The sequence below is a fragment of the Trachurus japonicus genome, chromosome 11 (genome assembly GCF_045865225.1).
Source record: "Trachurus japonicus isolate A0001 chromosome 11, Traja_1.0".
Lineage (NCBI taxonomy): Eukaryota > Metazoa > Chordata > Actinopteri > Carangiformes > Carangidae > Trachurus > Trachurus japonicus.
Window position 1 is genome coordinate 3,438,128 of NC_140917.1, and position 21,159 is coordinate 3,459,286.

General features: G+C 43.0%; 2 protein-coding genes across 2 annotated transcripts in view; one reads left to right on the forward strand and one right to left on the reverse strand.

Annotated features, from left to right (window-relative positions):
* LOC146977901 (flotillin-1) overlaps positions 1–21,159 on the reverse strand; it is a 364,493-nt gene that overhangs the window by 141,074 nt on the left and 202,260 nt on the right. The gene's annotated exons all lie outside the window — the stretch shown is intronic.
* LOC146977902 (nuclear GTPase SLIP-GC-like) overlaps positions 10,736–21,159 on the forward strand; it is a 47,413-nt gene continuing 36,989 nt past the window's right edge. Inside the window, exons 1-3 of the mRNA XM_085790530.1 lie at positions 10,736–10,846; positions 17,297–17,323; positions 18,504–18,534. Coding sequence (XP_085646656.1) covers positions 10,736–10,846; positions 17,297–17,323; positions 18,504–18,534 — 169 coding nt within the window. The remainder of the gene's footprint in view (positions 10,847–17,296; positions 17,324–18,503; positions 18,535–21,159) is intronic.

Genomic DNA, 21,159 nt, shown 5'->3' on the forward strand with positions numbered 1-21,159 from the left:
AGATAAACTGTGTGAACATTGCAGGTGTGTGTGTGTGTGTGTGTGTGTGTGTGTGTGTGTGTGTGTGTGTGTGTGTGTGTGTGTGTGTGTGAGGGCCATAAATCTTTCATGGCAGCGAGGTGGGCGAGCAGGAGGAGAAGGAGAGAAGAGACTTTGAATAGGAGACAAAAACAATAACAGCACAGTCTTTATAGTTTATGGGTCTGAAATTGAATTTGTGCATGGAGTCGGTTCACCTGCCGTGTCACAGCGGGCGACGCCATCTTCAGCTCGCAGGCGTTTTAATCTGCAGACCCGGGTGGCGAACTCGACTTGACCCACGTCCTCTCCTGCTGCTGACCACAGAACGGCTGCCATGGCGCCATTAAAGCGTCTCGTCCAATTACAGAGCCACTTTATCTGACACACGCCAGGTCGGTCGCTATAGCTGCTGCTGCTGCTGCTCGCTGATGTCTGTGTCCTACACCGCCGCCACCGTCGCCGCCGCGGCAACCCTCCATCACCAGGCAGGCAGCCATCATAGAGCTTTAACCCTCCTGTCGTCCTTCTGGGTCAAACTGACCCAATCTGTTCACTTCCTCCATCCTTCCTTCTTTCCTTCCTTTCTCCCTTCCTTCCTTCCTCAATCCTTTTCCCCTTGTTTCTTTCCTTCCTTTCTCCCTTCCTTCTTTCCTCGTCCTTACTTCTTCTTCCTTCCTCTTTTGATCCACTTGACCATCTTTATTTCTTTCCCTTTCCCTTCCTTCTTTCCACAGTCCTTTTTGTCTCCCTCCCTTCCTTCCCTTCGTACTTACTTCTTCCTTCTTTTTTGACCCAATCCCTCCTTCCATCTATCTTTCCTTCCTTTTTCCCTTCTTTCCTTCTATCCCTTTATCCTTCCTTCCTTCTCTCCCTTTATCCTTCCTTCCTTCTTTCTTTCCCTGTATCCTTCCCTTTCCCTTTATCCTTCCTTCTTTCCCTTTGTCCTTCCTTCCTTCTTTCCCTTCGTCTTTCCTTCCTTCTATCCTTTTATCCTTCCTTCTTTCCCTTCGTCCTTCCTTCCTTCCTTCCTTCTATCCCTTTATCCTTCCTTTCTTCCTTCTTTCTTTCCCTTTGTCCTTCCTTCCTTCCTTCTTTACCTTTGTCCTTCCTTCCTTCCTTCTATCCCTTTATCCTTCCTTCCTTCTTTCCCTTTATCCTTCCTTCCTTCCTTCTTTACCTTTGTCCTTCCTTCCTTCTTTCCCTTTATCCTTCCTTCCTTCCTTTTTTCCCTTAATTCTTTTAATCCTTCCTTCCTTCCTTCTTTACCTTTGTCCTTCCTTCCTTCCTTCTATCCCTTTATCCTTCCTTCCTTCTATCCCTTCATCCTTCCTTCCTTCCTTCTTTGCCTTTATCCATCCTTCCTTCCTTCCTTCTTTGCCTTTGTCCTTCCTTCCTTCCTTTCGTCCTTCCCTCCTTGACCCAGGAGGACAACAGGAGGGTTTTAAAGCCCACCAACCCCCCACCACCACCACCACCATCACCACGGTTTAACCACCATGCAAAGTGGAGGAGATAAAGCAGGAATGACCTGGGGCATCAAAATTAGCACCGCGCAGTAGGAGAGTGTGTCTGTGTGGGAGGGGGTTCTTCTTCTTTTTCTTCATTTTCTTCTGCTCTCGCTCACATTTCCTTCTTCTCGTCCTTATTTGTCTCACTTTCTGTCACAGTCGCACTTCAATTCAGGTCAGTTCCAGTTCAGAGCTACATAAAACTTAAACTACACAGACCACACATTATAAAACATGTATGAGAATAGAATATTTTAGAGGTGTTCATGTGCAAAATAAAAAATGAAACAGAATAAAATAAAAATTGACTCACATTAGATTTGTGATTCTGCTATCTCTACTGATTCTGAATCAATTCATAAATTCACCAAAATATTGATTTATATTTTTATTTTCCCACCCCCAGAACTTTCAGTTTTATGGAGGGATGAAAAATAAATTCAGTTTATGAGTTATGAGAATTTATTGAGACTGGAGTCCAAAAATGTGTGTTGGATGAAATGGGGGGAAAAAAAAGCAATTTTTTTAATTTATTTTTTTGGCAAACATTGTGATCGTGAGACATGATTTCAGTTCTTGTATTTTGAATTTATTGGTATTTTTAAAAAATAATATTCCCGTCTTTATTTTTCATTGAGAAAAATAATATAAAAATCGCGATGATGTGGTTTTTGCTGGTTATTGAACCAAACAAGGCTTTGATTTGTTTCCTGTGGCGTCTTTGTAGCATCACAGTGCTGACATTTATAGTCGGATGGATGGATGGATAGATAGATAGATAGATAGATAGATAGATAGATAGATAGATAGATAGATAGATAGATAGATAGATAGATAGATAGATAGATAGATAGATAGATAGATAGATAGATAGATAGAATCAGGTTTTGTGTGGTATTTTCTTTTGCGTATCTGTGAATAGCTGTGAATATTTTGTGTGGAGCTGGTGTCAGGTCAGTAGATGGAGGCGTAAAAACACGGTGCTGAGTTTTAGTGTGGTGAATTTAATTCATGCGCCAACAACAAGCAAAACCAAAGCACCTTGATGTCATCGATACGGTGGCCCTGAGGGCTCAGGGCTCAGCACGGGGCAGCTTAACACATGCAAGGACAAGGATGAGCTGCAAATTCAGAAAACACCTGAGCTGCAAAAACCTTCCTACACGACAGGAAGTGTTTTCTGGGGACACGATAAAGCGAGGGACCGGTCTGGGGACTTTATAGTTGTTCTCCTTCTTGACTTTAGAAGTTGTGCAGACAGCTTCCTGTTAGTGGGTTTGACAGTACGCTGAGTTTGTTTGGTTCATGAGAACGTCAATATCACATAATTCACATGGTATTGATCACATGGACTGTTATCTTAGCATTAGCCTTTACCCTGGTCCTTCACTTTATTGTGCCCTCACAGAAACACTTCCTGTTGTTGTGTTGTGAGTTTTTATCAAACTATTGACACCGTTTTCTGAATGTGTTGCACGTTTGTGTCTTTGTTTTTGTGTGTTTTTCTTCATCTGAAGTTGAGCCTTCAGGGCCACCGTACATCAAAAGAAGGATTAATTCAAACAACAAAGCTTCATTTAAAATGCAACAGGCTTTTGTTTTGAAAGAAAAACATTCAGATAGACAGATGGTAGTCGAAAATCTGAATCTGGATGAACATTTTCAGTTTGATTTTATTAATACAGATTCACAAAAGATGGAAACAAAGGCCGTTTTTATTAAAAAGAAGAAATAAAAAAGCAGCTACCTGGAAAAAAAGAACAGAACACCTGCTCACTCTGTAGCGGCTGATTCAACACGGATTCAAAATTATTCGTCGTAAGTTTTTCATTGCCACCACTTTCACAGAGTCAATGCATGTTTGAAAGGAGTTTCAGAGTCTCACGCTCTCCTAATCGTCTTTATTGCCTCTGCACATTTATCTTCTACTTACTCTCTTTCTTTCTCCTGTTTTCATGTGTCTCATTTTCTCAGTTTCACCCTCTCCCTCTCCCTCTCTCTATGTTGTTCCTATGGAGATCTGTCCTCTGCAACTTTGTCTGGTGGAAATATGAATTTAAAATCTATGTAATTAACCCATCATCCCACTTCCTTCGCCTGCTCCTTCGCTCTCTCTCCTCCTCTTTTCTTTTCTTCTCTTATGCTTGACTTCGTCTACCTCTGAATATCCTTCAGCAATCACCACATAAAAGGTAAACCGACTGTACAATATTATCATAATAGTTGTATCCATCAGACGCTGCCGCTCACCTACCATTCAAATGGTTTTGACAGTAATTGATGCCTTACGCGGCTGCAGCCACATGCACACACTCGGCGCTCGGGGGGAACAGCGCTGCCTTTTGTTTGCCAGATGCGATTGGACCATTAGGGAGAAACCTCTTCTGTGCTTTAACTTCCCTCATGAATTGTTGAAAAAAGTGACTAAATCTGTGGAAAAACAACCCAGCATCGTTGAGAGCTCCTTATTCTCCCTCCTCCTCCTCCTCCTCCTCCTTCTGCTGCCTGCCTGAGTGGTCGCTCGCTGCCATCTCGCTCTGTTTGTTCGCTGGCGTCACGCAGCGCCGCCGTCTCTCTGCTGGTTTTTAATAGGACGCTGGTTGGACTGAGTGTCCACTAATCTGGAAAAAGACTCCCCAATCTCGCTTCTGTCTGTCTGGGTTGTTTATTTAACTTAAAAAAGAAAAAAAAAGTGCCTTTAAGTTGCTCTTCCTTTCTGAGTCTTACTTCCTGTTTACTCAGCTTTTATCTGGCACACCTGATCCCCGGAGGCTTTCACAGTGTTTCAGGTGCAACACACACACAAAAAAAAACACACATATACACACAAAGTAAGGGACGATTCGAGTGACATTTATTGTCATTTATCTCCAGGACCAATTTTTTCCTCCAACATGTCAGCCAGAAATAAGACACAGTCTCCATCGGAGGTGCTATCTGCTGAGCCGGTGTCTCTTTATCATACGGCGGCGGCAGCAGAGTGAATGACTCATGCTGTCACCGCTCGCTCGCCGTTGCTTCACTCCTGCATTCCTCACACTCGTCTTTGAAATATAAGGATCCTCCCGTCCAATAGAAAACATCCCGCTTATCTAAACTGATCATCTCCTGTCCAGCACAAACACCCAGTCCTGCCTCGTTGTTGTTATAAAAAAAAGGATACGACTGATACGGATCGGTTTTTTACCTGAGGAAGGAAAAAGAAAATATTATTAAGCCCATTCAGTCAACGCTCAGACTGTCACAGACAGACAGGTATTAATGGGGCGGGGGCAGAATAATGTTTCTTTACAGTGGCATTTAAAGTTGGCAGCAGAGCTCAGGTGGTTGAGACCCAGTGGAGCCGATTTCAGGTTTTCAGCACCAAGACATCAACAAAACATTATGCAGCTGTAATGACCAGATCCACCAGAGCTTTTAGAAAACAGAAGTGTGCAGGTGCGAGGAGCTGGAGCTGGAGCTCGAGGGAAAATAGGGTTTATTTCCCAAAGCAAATACGAGTTAGAGGTGAAGTTAGACACCACTTTTATGTCTCTACAGTAAAGCCCCCCACAGAGTCAGGGGGAAAAGGACTCCGCAGAGGTCCACACAGACTCAAAGCCTCCACGTATGCACATCAGTGCCACACAAACGTCCATGTGCCCGGTCAGCAGAGCCGGCCCAAGGCATAAGCGAACTAAGCACCTGCTTAAGACCCGTGACCACTGGAGCCCCAAAGAGCAATTAGCTGTTTTAAATTTTAAATATAGTGCGTAACTTCTGTCGATCCCACGAGAAATTCTGCGCAATTACAAAAACCCTTAATTATTATTGTTGCACTTCAAATTGTTGTTGGTTGTTGGCTGGTGCAGTTTATGACTAACTAACTATGAATAACGTCTAGATGATATTCAGTATCCCACTCTGCCGGTCGGTAACTGGCTGCAACACTTTGCTCGGAGGGTTAGGGTTGATCGTGACGGCAACTCTCTCTGTAGCACTGACTGGCAAACAATGATGACCAACTTTAAACTGTTTGGGGCCGCTTACTATTCCACATAAAAGCAGCCTAAACCCTGGAGCATTCAGGGTTTTTCCTGGATGAAAATGAGGTGGTGGTCGTAGTGGTACTTGGAGCAGACGTGTCCTGTGATATGATATTGTAGTTTATTGAGATGCATCTGTAAAAACTCAAGGATGTGGGACATTTAAACTGAAAACTCAGCGTAAGTCAACTCAGAGTTCATGGAGAGATTTGGTTTGTGCAACCTCCTTTCTGAACAAACTGCCATAAAAACTGAACTTGGGTTGAACCTTGAACTGTCAAACTCAGAGTTTTGGTTTCATAACAGGTGATAACAGTTCTTTAACAGGTATGGAGTGAACTGCAGTCTTTCAACAGGTGCACAGGAACCAGAAGATGGCAGCAGAGAACTGGCTTCAGGTGAGTAATGGCAGGTAATGGATACGTGTGGTGGAGGGGAAATGAGGACAAACTCATTGATGATGGGACTCTGGTTGGACAACGGTTCAGATGAAGGCTTGGTGTGGATCCTGTTGTGGAAATTCTCTACTTCTTGTTGTTAGTGAATAATTAAACAGAGGCGTTTGTCGACCGACAGGTTTTTATTTCCTTGCAAGGAAAGGTCAGTCCGCACCTGAGAGGTGAAGTTAAAAGAGAGACCCTGAGCATCACGTAACATGTACATTTGTACTTGGTACCACCTCCCAGGGGTCCTCAAGGGGCCTTTTGTTCTGGTGGGGGCCCTGGATTTCACACCTTACAGGAACCAAAATCCCCCTTGTTCTATTGTTTTCCCAGTTGTGGTGTCCTGCAGGAGTTGACCCCCCAGGGAAAGCAACAGTGGGGATATTGCATGCAAGATAGAGTAACTCAAACATAAGGAGGGTAAAACTTATATCACAATTCACAAGTGGGTAAAACACAAGGAGACCTGAAGTCTTGGTGGGACAGAAGGTTGGGGGGACAACTCAAGTGGTTGAAACACAAGAAGATGGATATTACCATTAAAATCCAGACCTTGGGATGGAGTCTGCAATAGTGGAACAGGCAGCAGGCTAAGTATAACAAGGGACACAATACTGGCAAGGGAATCTAGCCAGGTGTGTCTTTTGTCTGAGCAGGAACAAGCAAAATGCCACAGGCAGTCGAGGGTCAGGAGACGAGCAGACAATTCTAGGAGTTGGGGACGGAAGACCGGTGGTTTTCCCAAGGCAGAGAGGAGAAGTGAAGGTCGGAGGCAAGTCGGGTTGATACCAGGTAAGCATTTCGGGAATGGGTGCTGGAGAGTCAGGTATTGGAGCGAAGACAAGAGCAGCAGGTGGAAGCAGTTAAGCTGATGAGGGATGTGGCTGAGCAGCACTGACATTACCACATTCAGCAGGGAGAGGGTAGCACCATACATTATCTGGACATTAATAGAGTCATAGTTATTGTGATTGATGAAAACGTAATCATTTCTGGATGTAGGCTTCAGACACATGTATGTGTATCAGTTATATCGATCACACTAGGAAACTAAGCAATCTCATAAAATGCCTTTTTAATCACAATTTGCTGAGCATCAGTAAGCTATTTGGGAAATTAAGTAATGTATATTTGGGACTCGTGAGCTGATAGTGCCACAGATCCATCACCGACTTTATAACCATCAGCACTGATGACATGGAGGGTTGTGAAACACCAGCCTGATCCCCGATCTCCTGCTGACAGGGGGCCAAAAACTCTATAGTGCACCTGCACCTGAACAGGTAGATCGCAACGCGTAGCGAGCTCCGATGTCTGTTAGAGAAAGAGGCTGTGCAGCCGTTCATCACGCTGCTGCAGGAGATCTTCTACCTGGAGGAGGTTTCTGTCTGTGATGTGTACTGCTCTAACAATATTAGGTCGGTCATGACTGTTTCTGTTTACACAGCTGATTACTAAGCATCTGTCCTATCACACTGTAAGCTACACCTGTCTGTTTACACATGGCTTTTAATTCACCTCAGTTGCTGGAAATGAAAGTGGAGTTAAAGGGGACCTATTATGCTTTTCCAGCTTTTCAGACTTTTATATATGTTTAAAATGTTGGATAATGGTTCTAGAGGCCGTGGAAGTGTCATATCCTGAGGTTAATGCATTTGGAGGTAAACCCTGCTAGATAATTGGGATTTCTCTGCACACCTGTTACACTCGGTTGCGCTGAGTTTTTTTTCACATGAGCTCGCGTCTACGTCGATGCGTGCCGGACTCCCCTACATGGCCATGCCGAGGTCTCTGCTCCAGCCGGCCCCGCCTCCCCCCGTGCTGCTCTGTTGTGGCTGGTGTCACAGCGGAGAGCGGAGCGGACTACTTCCTGCTTCTTCCCTGCATGTTTTAGCGCTGTAGCGTCACTTTACTAAGTTTTATTTAGAAGTTTACGCCGACGTTTCATGTAAGTGAAGCTGTACCTGTGTGAGGAGCGACGTACCGCCGGGGCGACGTTGTTCGTCGGACCGACGTAACGCTGGACCACCGGAGCACCGGAGCTCTGGAGCTGCAGCGGCTCCTCACACAGGCAGAGCCCGTCTGCAGGCCTCCTTGGCCGGGCAGGCGTCCGTGCTCATCGCGGTAGAGAAAACTATCGCTAATAAACATACCCGCAGGTTTTTTAGACGTTTACCGCTGTGTGGTTAGTCTATTTAGCAGAATGTTGGTCTCATTGATGAAATCTTGTGGCAGTTGAATTAGTTTGAATGAAAAGTGAAGCTGTGAGAAGGAGGAGGATAGAGAGGAGCAGTGCTGCAGAGCTCTGTAGTCTATGTGCACAAATCACCACATTTACATCAATAAATAACTGTTTTATTATGAACTGACCAGTCTGCATATATTTTTAATTTATTTTATATATTTATTTTTGCATTTTTATATTACATGTTACATGGTTACAGTAGCCTATGGCAAAGACTACTCCATACCATCTTTGGTTAGGGTGAGACTAGGTCATGGGTGCATTTCATTACACAATGTAGACTGGTCAGATGCAGACTGGAGATCTGGCAATTTGCCTACTGCAGATTTAGCTTTTGTTTGCATACTGCATTTTGGCCAAATCAGTAGGTACTAGTAGTAGACATCGTCATGGTAACACAATGCTGAGGGAGTGGTTCATTTGCATTTAAAGGGAGGGGCCACTGAAACAGACCGTTTTGCAGAGCCCTGTTTTTGAGAGTGCTGTGATGTTTGATCTTTGGGGTATTTTGACCGAAGCACATCACAGACATGTCTATAAGACACCCAGGAACTATTTTAGTTTGTGCAAAAAGGAGCATAATAGGTCCCCTTTAAGTTTCAACACAGACTTGAGGAACATGTGGCTGTATACCCATTTACTAATAAGAACAGCAACAACATGAAGTCAGGATCGCTGCATCAGTATGATCTATTAATTATGATCCTCTGTCCTGTATGTTCTACGCTGGTTCAAATGTGCGTACACCTGGTCAGATCTGGCGTGAAATCTTTGCTCACGCTACACTCACGTTCAGATTGATAAATGCCAATCCTTCCGGGAGATTTTGCGTGCGCCCGTTTTTTGGCATAGTATAGGTACTAGTCAGAAGTTAACCAGTAGCAGGACCAGCACCACCACCAGCACCAGGACCAGTACCAGTCAAAGCTTCTAGTAGATAGATCTAGTAGGTACTACGATTTATATAGCGCCTTTCAAGACACCCAAGGACGCTTAACAATAACACAAAACACAAGAAGGACGCTTAACAATATCACAAGACAAGACAACAAATTAGCAGGCGAAGGCCTGAGAGAACAGGTGCCTCTTCAACAGGGATTTAAAGGAATCCAGGGTTTGGGCTTGGCGGAGATGTAGTGGGAGCGAGTTCCACAGAGTGGGAGCTGCCACACTGAAGGCCCTGCTCCCAAAGGTGCATCTGCGGGGGATGGTGAGGAGACCCAGGTTGGCAGACCGCAGGTTCCGTGAGGGATGGTGAACATGGAGGAGGTCGGTTAAATACTGAGGGGCCAGTGAATGCAGGGATTTGTAGGTGAAGATGAGGAGTTTGAAGGTTATTCGATGTTTGATGGGGAGCCAGTGCAGCTGTTTGAGGGTGGGGGTGATGTGCTGCCAGGGTTTGGTGCGTGGTGAGAACCCTGGCAGCCGAGTTTTGCACATGTTGAAGCCTGTCCAGAGTTTTATTGGTGACCCCATGGAGGATGGCATTACAGTAGTCCAGACGTGAGGTGATGAGGGCATGTATGAGGGTTTCAGCAACAAAATCAGAGTTTGATTTCAGGATGACACCAAGGTTGCGGACCTCCGTGGACGACGAGGTGGAAACGCCATCCACTGAGAGAACGAGATCCGCAACCTTGTGAAGCAGAGAGTTAGGAGCGATGGCAATGACTTACGTTTTCTGGCTGTTGAGTTGGAGCAGGTTGGTGGTATTCCATGATTTTATTTCATGCAGGCAGTTCATAAGAGATTGTGGGGGGAGCTGGGTGGATGGTGATGTGCTGAGATACAGTTGGGAATCATCAGCATAGCAGTGGAAATTTAAGCCATGACGACGGATGATCTGACCGAGTGGGAGCATGTAGATGGTGAAGAGGAGGGGGCCAAGGACAGAACCTTGTGACACACCCATAGACTGTAAAAAGAATGGACGTAGCATCCGTGACGTCACCCATTGGTTTTGGGGAGTCGTTTTTGTGACTCAAATATGGCGGCCTGAACAGCGCCATGTTGGATTGGCCGGCCGAGAACCCGCCCACTGGCCTCGAAGCAGCCTGTCTCCGGACCGCTCCGGACCTGTCACTCAATGTTTCCGCGCCCAAATTGGCCAGAGTTTTAACCTAATAACAGTAAAACGGTAGAGTTTTAAAAAAATTCACCCCCCTCAGAGTGTGTGCGGGGGTAGAAACTATCGATTGAGACCAAAAAAACGTGCTGACACCAGGCTTTGATCATGTTTATTGAGGATGTAAAGTCGGCGATTTTAACATGGGGGTCTATGGAGAATGCTCCCTTCTGACACCAGCGCCCAGAGGAAGCCGAGGGGATTGCAGTTTTTTGGACGCGGAAGTGACTTAACTTCTCAACTGCCCCATTGGGCACACCGTAGTCAACTGGGGCAGGGTGAGAGCTGGATCCATTAATTGTGAAGAACTGTTTTCTGTCAGACAAGTAGGAGTGGAAGCAGGACAGAGCAGTACCAGTGAGTCCAACATGGGTGGAAAGGCGGGTCAGGAGAATGGAGTTGGAGACTGTGTCGGAGGCAGCAGTAAGGTCCAACAGGACCAGAATGCTGATGTAGCCAGAATCCGCAGCTCTCAGGAGGTTGTTTGAGATCCTCACGAGGGCAGTCTCAGTGCTGTGGTGGGTCTTGTAGGCAGATTGAAATGGTTCATACAATTTATTGGTGGACATGTGATGGTGGAGCTGGGTGGCAACTGCTCTCTCGAATGTCTTACTGATGAAAGGAAGGTTGGAGATTGGTCGATGATAGCCAAGGTCAGTGGGGTCTAAGCCAACCTTTTTCAGGATGGGAGTGAGATAGGCGGTTTTCAAACTGATGGGGACCGAACCAGACAGAAGTGATGCATTGACAATGCCCGTAATGTGAGAGCTGACAGACGGGAGGCAGGCCTTGACCAGAGCTGTGGCATGGGGGGTCAAGGGAGCAAGTGGAGGCCTTGGCCTTGGTGACCAACTGACTTAGTTGAGTAGCATTAACTGGGGTGAAGGAGGAGAAGGAGGCACATGTGACCGGGGCAGCATCATCCTGTGATGGAGACATCAGAGGGGAGGATGGAGGTGCCAGGAACCGCTGGTGGATAGAATTGACCTTGGCCTGAAAAAAGCTGTGAAACTTAGAGCAAAGGCCAGTGTCAGTGTCAGCCAAAGGGTGAGGGGGGGTAGGGAGGAGTTTTATTATTATTATTTGGCGTGTATACACGCACATTTGATAAATGAGAGCCAATGAGATAAAAAGCCCTCATCAATAGAACACAGATAACATGATTCACTATGACAACAAGCAAAAAGGCTTGGAAGAGGTTCATAGAGGAACCTGACGGTGCATCTTTACTTTCACTTTCGTCAACTTACCAAGTTGTAGCTTTAACATTTATTCTGTGTGCGTGTTTGTGCAAAGGGAACTCAACAGGCAAAAACAGGAACTTGGCAGCAACTAGAGATTAGATATACAAATGTAGTTCAAACGGGTGTGGTGTAATACTCACAATGTTGTTTAACCTGCCCCACCTAATTTAACAGCATCAGTATCACATTTGGCATGTGATATCAGAATCATAATAACTTTATTGATTCCCAGAGGGAAATTCTTTTGTCACAAGCTTACGAACAGAAAAAAATAAAAATTAATTTAGCTAGTTAGTCTTCTAAAAACTAAATAAAGTAAATCTTCTCAGCTGTCCCAACCCTTCCGGTATTTAATATTTTCTGAAAAGCAACACCTAAATGTCTTCACAGTCTCCAAATTTGTGTTTACATATGTTCAATTTTTCTCCATTATAATGTGATGGGCAAGTGTGTGTATTTATGCATCCAGTCACACCTGGAAACCTTCAAATATTTTAAATAGATAATGATAGCGTGTGCCTTTTTATCATATCCATAGGATCTGTATGGTCTCCATAACGTTAACTCTTTCACGACCACACTAATTCCTCAGCACATCCGCTCAGGACCACATGTTTTTGGCTATTTGTTTACCTTTTTCTCACGTCGAACCGAACTCTGTACATCACCTGGAAACAAACGGTCTTCACGTGGTTGAAGAGTGACTTTCCAACGTGCTCCTCGAAAAAACGGCGAGTTTTTCCGCGGTTTCGTTCGTGAGTACGAAGTAGAAGAAGAGAGCTGGGTTTCTCCAAAAACGGAGCTCCCGCTCTAGTTTCAGAGAAAAATGCACTTTTGTGTCAAGTGGCAATCGGCTCATTTTACCGGTAATCTGCAGTGGGGCATGTCTCCCAAATCATTTCTACGGCTAAATTAATATATTTGTAGGCAAATCTGGGGGGTGTGGCGGCGTGGAGAGCAGCGGTGCAGCGGTGCGGGTCTCTGGCTGCAGCACAGCAGCTCCGTGACACTCCTGTGTGACTGGCCGGACGATGAGTGCTCGGGGGCGGGGGCGGCCGGACACAGCACCCGCTGCACAGCGCCCGCTCTGCTGCACAGCGCCGTGAAAACAGCAGTGATAACGGGCTTTCAGATCCGAGTCTCCAAACCAGAAACGTTTGTAACAGCACCGGAAAAACTCGCCAGATTTGTCGTCGGTCGCTTTTGTCAGAAAAAAGGTCGCCAAGAGGGTTTGGAAAGTTGCCAGATTCAGCAAGAAAGTCGCAACACTGTAGCCGACAGCCGCACAGCGCTGTACGCTGTCCCCAGAGCAGCATTCAAGGAGAACGATTACTCAAACAAAACCAAGATCACACAGTTTATAAAAAACATTTTGTTTGGATTGTAGTTTAAAACAGTTTTACATATCAGAGGACTACCATATTCACACACAGGGTACATCAGAGTGTCTATTATCGTAATCTGTAAAAAAAAAACAAAAAAAACGGTTTTGACGAGTTAACTCGTCAATGGTCGTGAACGTTCGGCAGGCTGTGACGAGTTTACTCGTCAATGGTCGCGAAAGAGTTAAGAACAGATTATCAGAGTTAGTGTCTTTTTTTAATCTAAATTGTTTACAGTTTTGTGACATGACATATTGGGTGCTCAGTACCCCTAAAGCTCTGATCCTAGAATCATTCCTGGTCAGACAAACTTATCCCAGGTCAGATGAGCACACAAAAGTTTGAATTATGTGTGTTTGTTAAAGGACAAAGCCTGTATGAATATAATTACGTGACCAAACACTGTCTAAATGATAAAATAGTTAAATAAATTATTAAGTTTTGATATTGTTAACAACAACATCAACAATTGTCAGTCACCAGCCAGTAAACAATACTGTGACCAAAGACTGGGAGAAAACAGGGGTAATACCTATTATAAAAAAGGAAACCTGCTATAGGCTCAAAACCTCTAATCAAAGTCTTCTTGTACACCAAATATCTTTTTCTGTAAAATTTGGATCCTGCTATGTGATCCACAGTTATTATTAACAGTGTCAGGGTATCAACCAACCACACCCAATACTGTTGGTATGAAACATAATGTATCTCATGTGCCTTCAGGCAGTTCCTCCTCAGGATAAACAAGACACACCCTTTTTCCTCAATTTGTTTTTTGCATTTGTGCAAATAATGCGAGAACACGGATGCATTCAACAGTGTCACAACCTGGCTCATAAGTCGTGACAAAAGGAACGAATAAAGAGACCATTTTCACAGAGACCAAATGGATGGGATGGGTTTGTCTGAGTTATCAGCTGTGTAAATGTGGTTGAGTGGCTGGCTATGGCGTTGTGTGTCATGTTGCAGAACCAAAAGACAAGAAACCAAATGTGAGGCACTTAAGGGGATGAGAGAGAGACAAAGGAGCTTGGTTTACTCAGAGAGGACTGAAGTTATTGTGCTTGACTCTAAATACCTTATAAAGTTAAAACAAAGAGTTACTTCTTTTTTCCTTAGTTAATCATCTCATGTTTGGACTGTCAGGAATAAATGGACTGTTGTTTTATCACAGTTTTCTAGTCCCAACAACCACTCAAAGCAGGTCATAGATATTATGTATTTGAGACAGTGTCTTGACAAAATAGTTATATTTTTAGAATTGTCTCAATGGATCTAAGGATTTTGCCAAACTCATCCCAGATTAGATGAGAACAATAATGAAAATGTTGGTGTTTGAATTGTAAATATGTTTAACTTATGTGGATACGATTTCTTAATCAAATACTGTTTAAAAAGAGTCAAATATGTATGTGTGTATGTCCTTAAGTCTGGCTGTCCATCGGTGGCACAAGAGATCAGGTGAGATATTTGTTATCTTATTAATTACATTGAATGTTTATTTGTTGTTTCAAAAGAGTGATATTTTTGCTTTAATTTAACTTTGATATTATGGGAGGAAAATGTAGCATTTTTTTCTCTTTTCAAGATTAAAAAAAAGACTAGGGGGAAAAAGCCTGGATCAGACTCTGGTAATAATATTTCTTTCTAAATGTATTTATAAATTCCTATAGTCATTGCTGCACTGCTCTGTGGGTGGGGAGGAGAGAAGGCAGGTGAGAGGTGGAGACTGAATGATATAAAGGGTTAGTTGTAGATCAAGCACCAGGAAGTAGAGACATGTTTGTGTGTTGAAGAGGAACAGACAAAATGTGAGTACACTAACCTAAATTTACATTTTTTCATACTTCATAATTGCCCAACATGTCACATTGAAAGTAAACAGAAAGAATATGCAGAGGTGAGAGGTTTTGTTTACATTTTGTATAGGCAACCTTTTAATGTCAGATTCAGTAAGTGAAACATTGTCGTAAAGAAAATCTCAATGGTTTTTAAAATAGTATTCCAATTTAAAATCTGTGTATACCTCCATAGAGCACAGTCTGTTAACCTGTTACCAGTTTACCTGTTATACAAGCACAGAGAGGAGGAAGAGCTGACTTGTGGTGCAGCTCTGAGTCACCCAAATGACCTGAGCTAATACAGCTTGTGATAAAAAATTGTATAGCTTTTGTGCAGAATTAAAAAAAAAAAAAAATGTTGTTGATAGATCAAAAGGTAGTGCTACAGTTGACTTAACACATTTTTTCATCCTAAGACATCATATTTACATTACAATTTTGCCTGAAGATGACAAAATATATACCATAAAATCTGTTGTGAGGACATTCAAATTTTGTTCAAACACATGGCAATTTTTGATAAACTGACAGGCTGCCATCTTAAAGGGGAATTCAAGTTTTTTTTTTAATTATTATTATTATTATTCATTCAATTTATATAGCGCTTTTCAATGACCCAAAGACGCTTTCATTCATACCACATTCACACCGGTGTTGGTAAACTACGTGTGTAGCCACAGCTGCCCTGGGGCAGACCGACGGAAGCGTGGCTGCCAATGTGCGCCAAACGGCCCCTCCGACCACCACCATGATCATTCATACGCATTCAGACGAGGCAAGTTGGGTAAGGTGTCTTGCCGGAGACTGGGAGAGAAGCGGGATCATTGGACGACCCGCTCTACTGCCTGAGCCACTGCCGCCCCGTTTTTGAGCGAGTTTCGTGGCAGATAATGTATATGTCGAGGCTGCATTGCTGTGGCCCCTGTGCGCTGCGGTCATAATCGGTTGGATCTAAATACGTCCGAAGGACTCCAAGCTGCACTACAAGTGTCTGTGTGAGTATATGAGCATAATTACACCTATAAATAAGGTCAGGTGTCAAAAAACCGGAGTTCCCCTTTAAGAAGTATTTAAAGATATATTGAAACCTGTCTGAGTTATTTATTTACATCCTTCCATATTACCCACTGCAAGTGCTTGGATGGTATCTTGTTTAAATATTTGGTTTTTAATGTTAGTATGAATTCAAGTGTATATTGTTTTCATACAACACTGACCACTTACTATTGTTCTTATTTGTTTTTCTTTCAGTTTCTTATAGGCATGGATGAATTTGTTCGTAACAAGTTAACTGAGTGGGATCTCAGCAAATGGATACAAAGATTTAAAGGTAAAGTTGGCTATAACTGTGTTTCAGTTACTGATATGACCTACTAATACTGAGACATCTCAATATCTAGTAGCAAAGACATGAACCTGCAGCTTTGTTCCTCAGTGTAATCCTGAAGCTTACAAGTTGCTTAAAAGTTTACATACCATGGACTTTTGGAAAGACCTTTGCCAAATTCAATTTTTTTTTTATGTGTTAGAGAGAACCATACATATATCCGTGACTCTTGTGTAGTGTGTTGCGGGTTATTAAAATCTAAATCTTAGTGTAAGAAGCACTGAGATTTAGATTGAAATTAGCAAAGAAAAACACAGGAAAATGACCAGATTATTATAATTTATAATGTAAGTGTTTGAGTACTGCTGTTCTGTAAAATTTTCAGTTTACATACATGTTCTAAAACTAAATAATTCTTGCACTTTATGTGTTTTTCTTATATTTTCTATACATACACTTCTTGGAATTTTTCTTTGCCACAAACGGGCAAGCAACCAAAAATGGTCACTTCGATGACCTTCAATTTCTACATGAAAATGAAAAATTTGTTTATGTTCAAAAATAACAATCTAAGGCTGAAATTTTGAATTTCAAAGTATTTCAATGAGTTCCCTATAAAGGCTTAAGAAATTGAAAATATTTTTGGATTTTAATTTTTCATGACTGAGATTAAACTTAATATTTTTTAAATTACAGATGAAGAAGTTGAAGAGGACACTTTTTATAGGCTTACTGATCAGGACATTGCAAAACTGATCACAAAAATTGGACCAAGTATAAAATTCAAGGTGAAACTAGAGAAACTAAAGGTAATGTTCTGCATTGCTTAGTGTCTTAAATTTATTTTATGGGGATTCATGCTGTTACAGGCCTGATGACACCCACAGATAAACTCAAGGGATTCATAGAATTAAAAAAAAATCTATTTACTGTCATTGATTAAGAATTATTAACAACTATCACCAGGCAGAGCAACAGGCAACACGTCTGCAAACAGTTGTTTCTTCTCCTCAGGTAAGTTGAATGTAGTTTCTCACAGTTTGGTGTTATCTAAAAGATTAATTGTGTGTAAACAGGTTTTACTCTCATGGCTTCTCAATATTTACATGTTAAACTTTACCTGCTGTGTCAACAGCATGAGGAAGGTGCTGAGTCTGCTCAGGTAAGAACAACATAGACCTTCAGGTGTGTTATCTGTCACCTTTCAAAGTTGGCATGTTAAAGGGATAGTTCACCCTAGAATGATATTTCGCTCATTATCTACTCACCCTCATGTTGACTAAGGGCTGGAAGAATTCTCAGAGTCCACCGTCCCTTCTCTGAGTTACAGGGGGTCTTGGCGTAGCAGTGCACGTCCATATAACGGTTGCAAAGGGACACCAGAGCTCTTCGTAAAAAAACACACACAAAAAAACATCCAAATACCTCCATGATGCTCGTATGTAATGTCCGTCTTGTGCTGAAGCCCCAAATTGCGTAATTGTCCCGAAAAAAATTAAAAAAGTCTATATTTTAAGCTTGTTTGTAGCGGAAGCTTCTCGAAGCTCCTCTTCCTGGTCCGTCCAAATCTCGCGTGATTTGCGCCAGCGTCAGTGCGGTTACTGCGAATCACGCGAGATTTGGACGGACCAGGAAGAGGAGCTTCGAGAAGCTTCCGCTACAAACAAGCTTAAAATATAGACTTATTTAATTTTTTTCGGGACAATTACGCAATTTGGGGCTTCAGCACAAGACGGACATTACATACGAGCATCATGGAGGTATTTGGATGTTTTTTTGTGTGTGTTTTTTTACGAAGAGCTCTGGTGTCCCTTTGCAACCGTTATATGGACATGCACTGCTACGCCAAGACCCCCTGTAACTCAGAGAAGGGACGGTGGACTCTGAGAATTCTTCCAGCCCTTAGTCAACATGAGAGTGAGTAGATAATGAGCGAAATATCATTCTAGGGTGAACTATCCCTTTAACACAGCATTTTGTCGTAGTATGTCACAGTTTGACAGTATTTTCTGAGAATTTGACATATCAATGTGAACAGCAAACCATTTTCCATAAGTACCTACGGTATGTATATATGAGACGACAGTGAGAAACAATGTCTGAAACAAAGTTTGACTGATCAGTTGTTTCACTGCATCGAAGTGTTGTTGACTGAGATTTTGCTGACAATGAATATAAACACTTGTGAGGCCTTTTCTACTCTACTTGCTAGTTGTTTTCCAGACTTTGATCAGATGAAAATATTACTGTTTGAACTGTAATATGTATTCAGAGCTTTGTTTGAAAACGCTAGTATGATTAATCAAACACTGTTTTAATAACCTGTTTATGTTCATCCTCAGGTTGGGCCGTCCATCAGTTACAAAGGTAAAGGTAAGATGTATTTAATGTCTGTTACTAAATATTAACAGTAGGCAGTGATGGGAATAACAGCGTTAAAATAAACAGTGTTACTAACGGCACTAGTTTTTCAGTAACGACTAATCAAGTAAATTACTGTTTCTCCCGTTACAACGCCGTTACCGTTATTGGCGTTGTTACTCAGTGTTACTTGACTCCAGAAGTACCATCAGAAAATAGGCCAAATACACCCGTTTAGAGAGGAACTAAGTCTGGTCGCTTTGGGGGCGGCGGTCAGGTAGCCTGCTACACTGATGTTACAAGGTTGGTTTTCAGCCATGAGACGCCAGGTGAAGGCAGAGAGCCTCCATTCTCACTCGTAACAAGTCACAAGTCATGTAGTTAACGATCACAATTACTCCAGAGCTTTTTAATTAAAGCAGAAGTAAGTGATATATTTGTGTTAATATAAGTCTTAAATAGTTATATCTAGGGGTGGGGAAAAAAATCGATATTGCAATATATTGTTGTGCTCTCTGTCGCAATAAATAATCGATACACTGACGGCAAATATCGATATTTTGTTACAACACACATTATGGATTTACCCCGTTGTCACCGTCAGTACTTTTTTTTTTCACCGTCAGTACTTAATCTCTCCTGTCCTTTTTGTGGGGGCGCTAATCCCGTAAATGAGGGTAAAGTAGGCGTGAGTAGCGGAACAACAACAGCAGAACAACAACAGAAGAAGAAGACCCACCCGCAAGTTTCCACCAGAGTTTCCACTCTGAAGTGTGGACCCACTTTGGCTGTTACGAAACAGATGACAGGAGACAACACTGGATAAAGAATATAATCTGCAAGAACTGTTTTGCGAAGGTAAAATATACAGCAACCACACAGACAGGCGTATGTGTGTCTCTGTGTGTGTGTGAGTTACTACGGTTACCGCGACGCTCCCGTCCCCCGGATGTTTCTGCAGCTTGATTTACATGATCCGGTCTGAGACATGAAACTCATGAGGCTCGTTCGAGATGAACTGCGCCTCGCCTGGACGGTCGGCGAGAGCAGGCGGCAGCAGCAGGGGGCGGTGACAGAAAGCTGCAGTCAAGTCGGACAGTTTCCAGCCGCCGTCAATACAAACAGGAAGTCACCAAAGTATAGATTTCTTATGCTGTACTGCAATTGTCCAATAAATAACCAATATATTTCTCAGGATATAAGTTTGATTCAGTGTGAATATTTTTTTAAGCAGTATAGGCCTACAACATGAAATTCATATAATCTAGCATTATACAACAACACGTAGTGTTTGCAGTCCTAACTAAGAGCCAATCAGCTCATGATCCGGTGCGTTTCCCATCATGCCCTGAGGCTGCAGGCGGTTGCAGTCGGTGGAGAGCAACTGCGGCGCCTGGCTCTAAAAACTGCGGCCGCCTTGATCTCGTGAGGTTATCGTTGCAGGCGCGTGCATGACGTCAGAGCAAGTCGGGATCAAGTCGGACACAAATCTAACCGGCATGCATTGTGCGCTGGTCACCGGCGATCGATTCTGCGCACGCCTGGCTCATCTCGAACGCACCTATGGACTGAGGAGTCGTCCCACTGCGTCTGCACGTCACACCGACGGTCGTACATTTGTAGGAGGAAGTTGTAGTTGCTGTAGTTGCCGTTGTTGCGGTTGTGCGCGACGTAGAGCTGCTGCTTCGACTAGAGAGTTTTTTGTTTTTTTTCCCCAATCGGCCGTTCATTCAGCCTGGTGAGGGACGGGGGGGGGGCGCTGTCTTATAATGTTACAGAAAACCTGCATGTTTTTTCTCCTCATGTCCTACACTAGAGAACTTGTTCTTCTTATCACCAAAGAGGCTGCTCTCTCTCTGACAGCTGATTTTTTAAATACCATGAATGGAAAATTACATAAAACAAGTTGCTACTGACTTTTAAGTATCATAAAGCACTGTCCTGGTTTACATAAGACATGTTATTAATGTTCATGCACTTTAATGTCTCCAGCTGTACAGTGTTTATTCATTTGTACATTGTACGAAGTTTTGGAATAAATGCATGAGAATTTTTCCTTTTTATGTTTTTTTTTTCAGTCACATACAGTATATCGTGATATATCGTTGATGAAATTTCTTGCAATATATCGAATATCGCAGATATCGTGTATCGTGATATTATCATTATCGTGGGCCAAATATCGCCACAGTATCGAATCGTGAGTTACCCATATCGTCCCACCCCTAGTTATATCTTCCGACAGCAATCACTTACATAAAGTTTAATCAAAAAACTTGCATGGAGTGCTGCATGGGTATCAGTTGTCTTTGTCTCTTGTCTCTACCTCTGGTGCTCTTCAGTGTGAGGATCCAAATACTGGGTGGTAGCGGGAACTGAGGCACTCAGAGTAGGAAGGTGATTTTAAAAAGCCTTTATTGCAGCATGGCCAAACAAATTACATTAGACTTACATAGAGTGTTTGGACCAAAACACGGGTCTGTCAGTCCCTCTGCTCTGCTCTGAGCCCAGGAGAAAACTTTTCTCGTATCCTACAAGTTTTATCCAATGAGGAGAGAGAACGGCATGCAGGTGTGTGTGCAGCCAAGGGACGCCGTGAATGTGGTGACGTAGGGACGAGGACTGTTATGGTGCGTT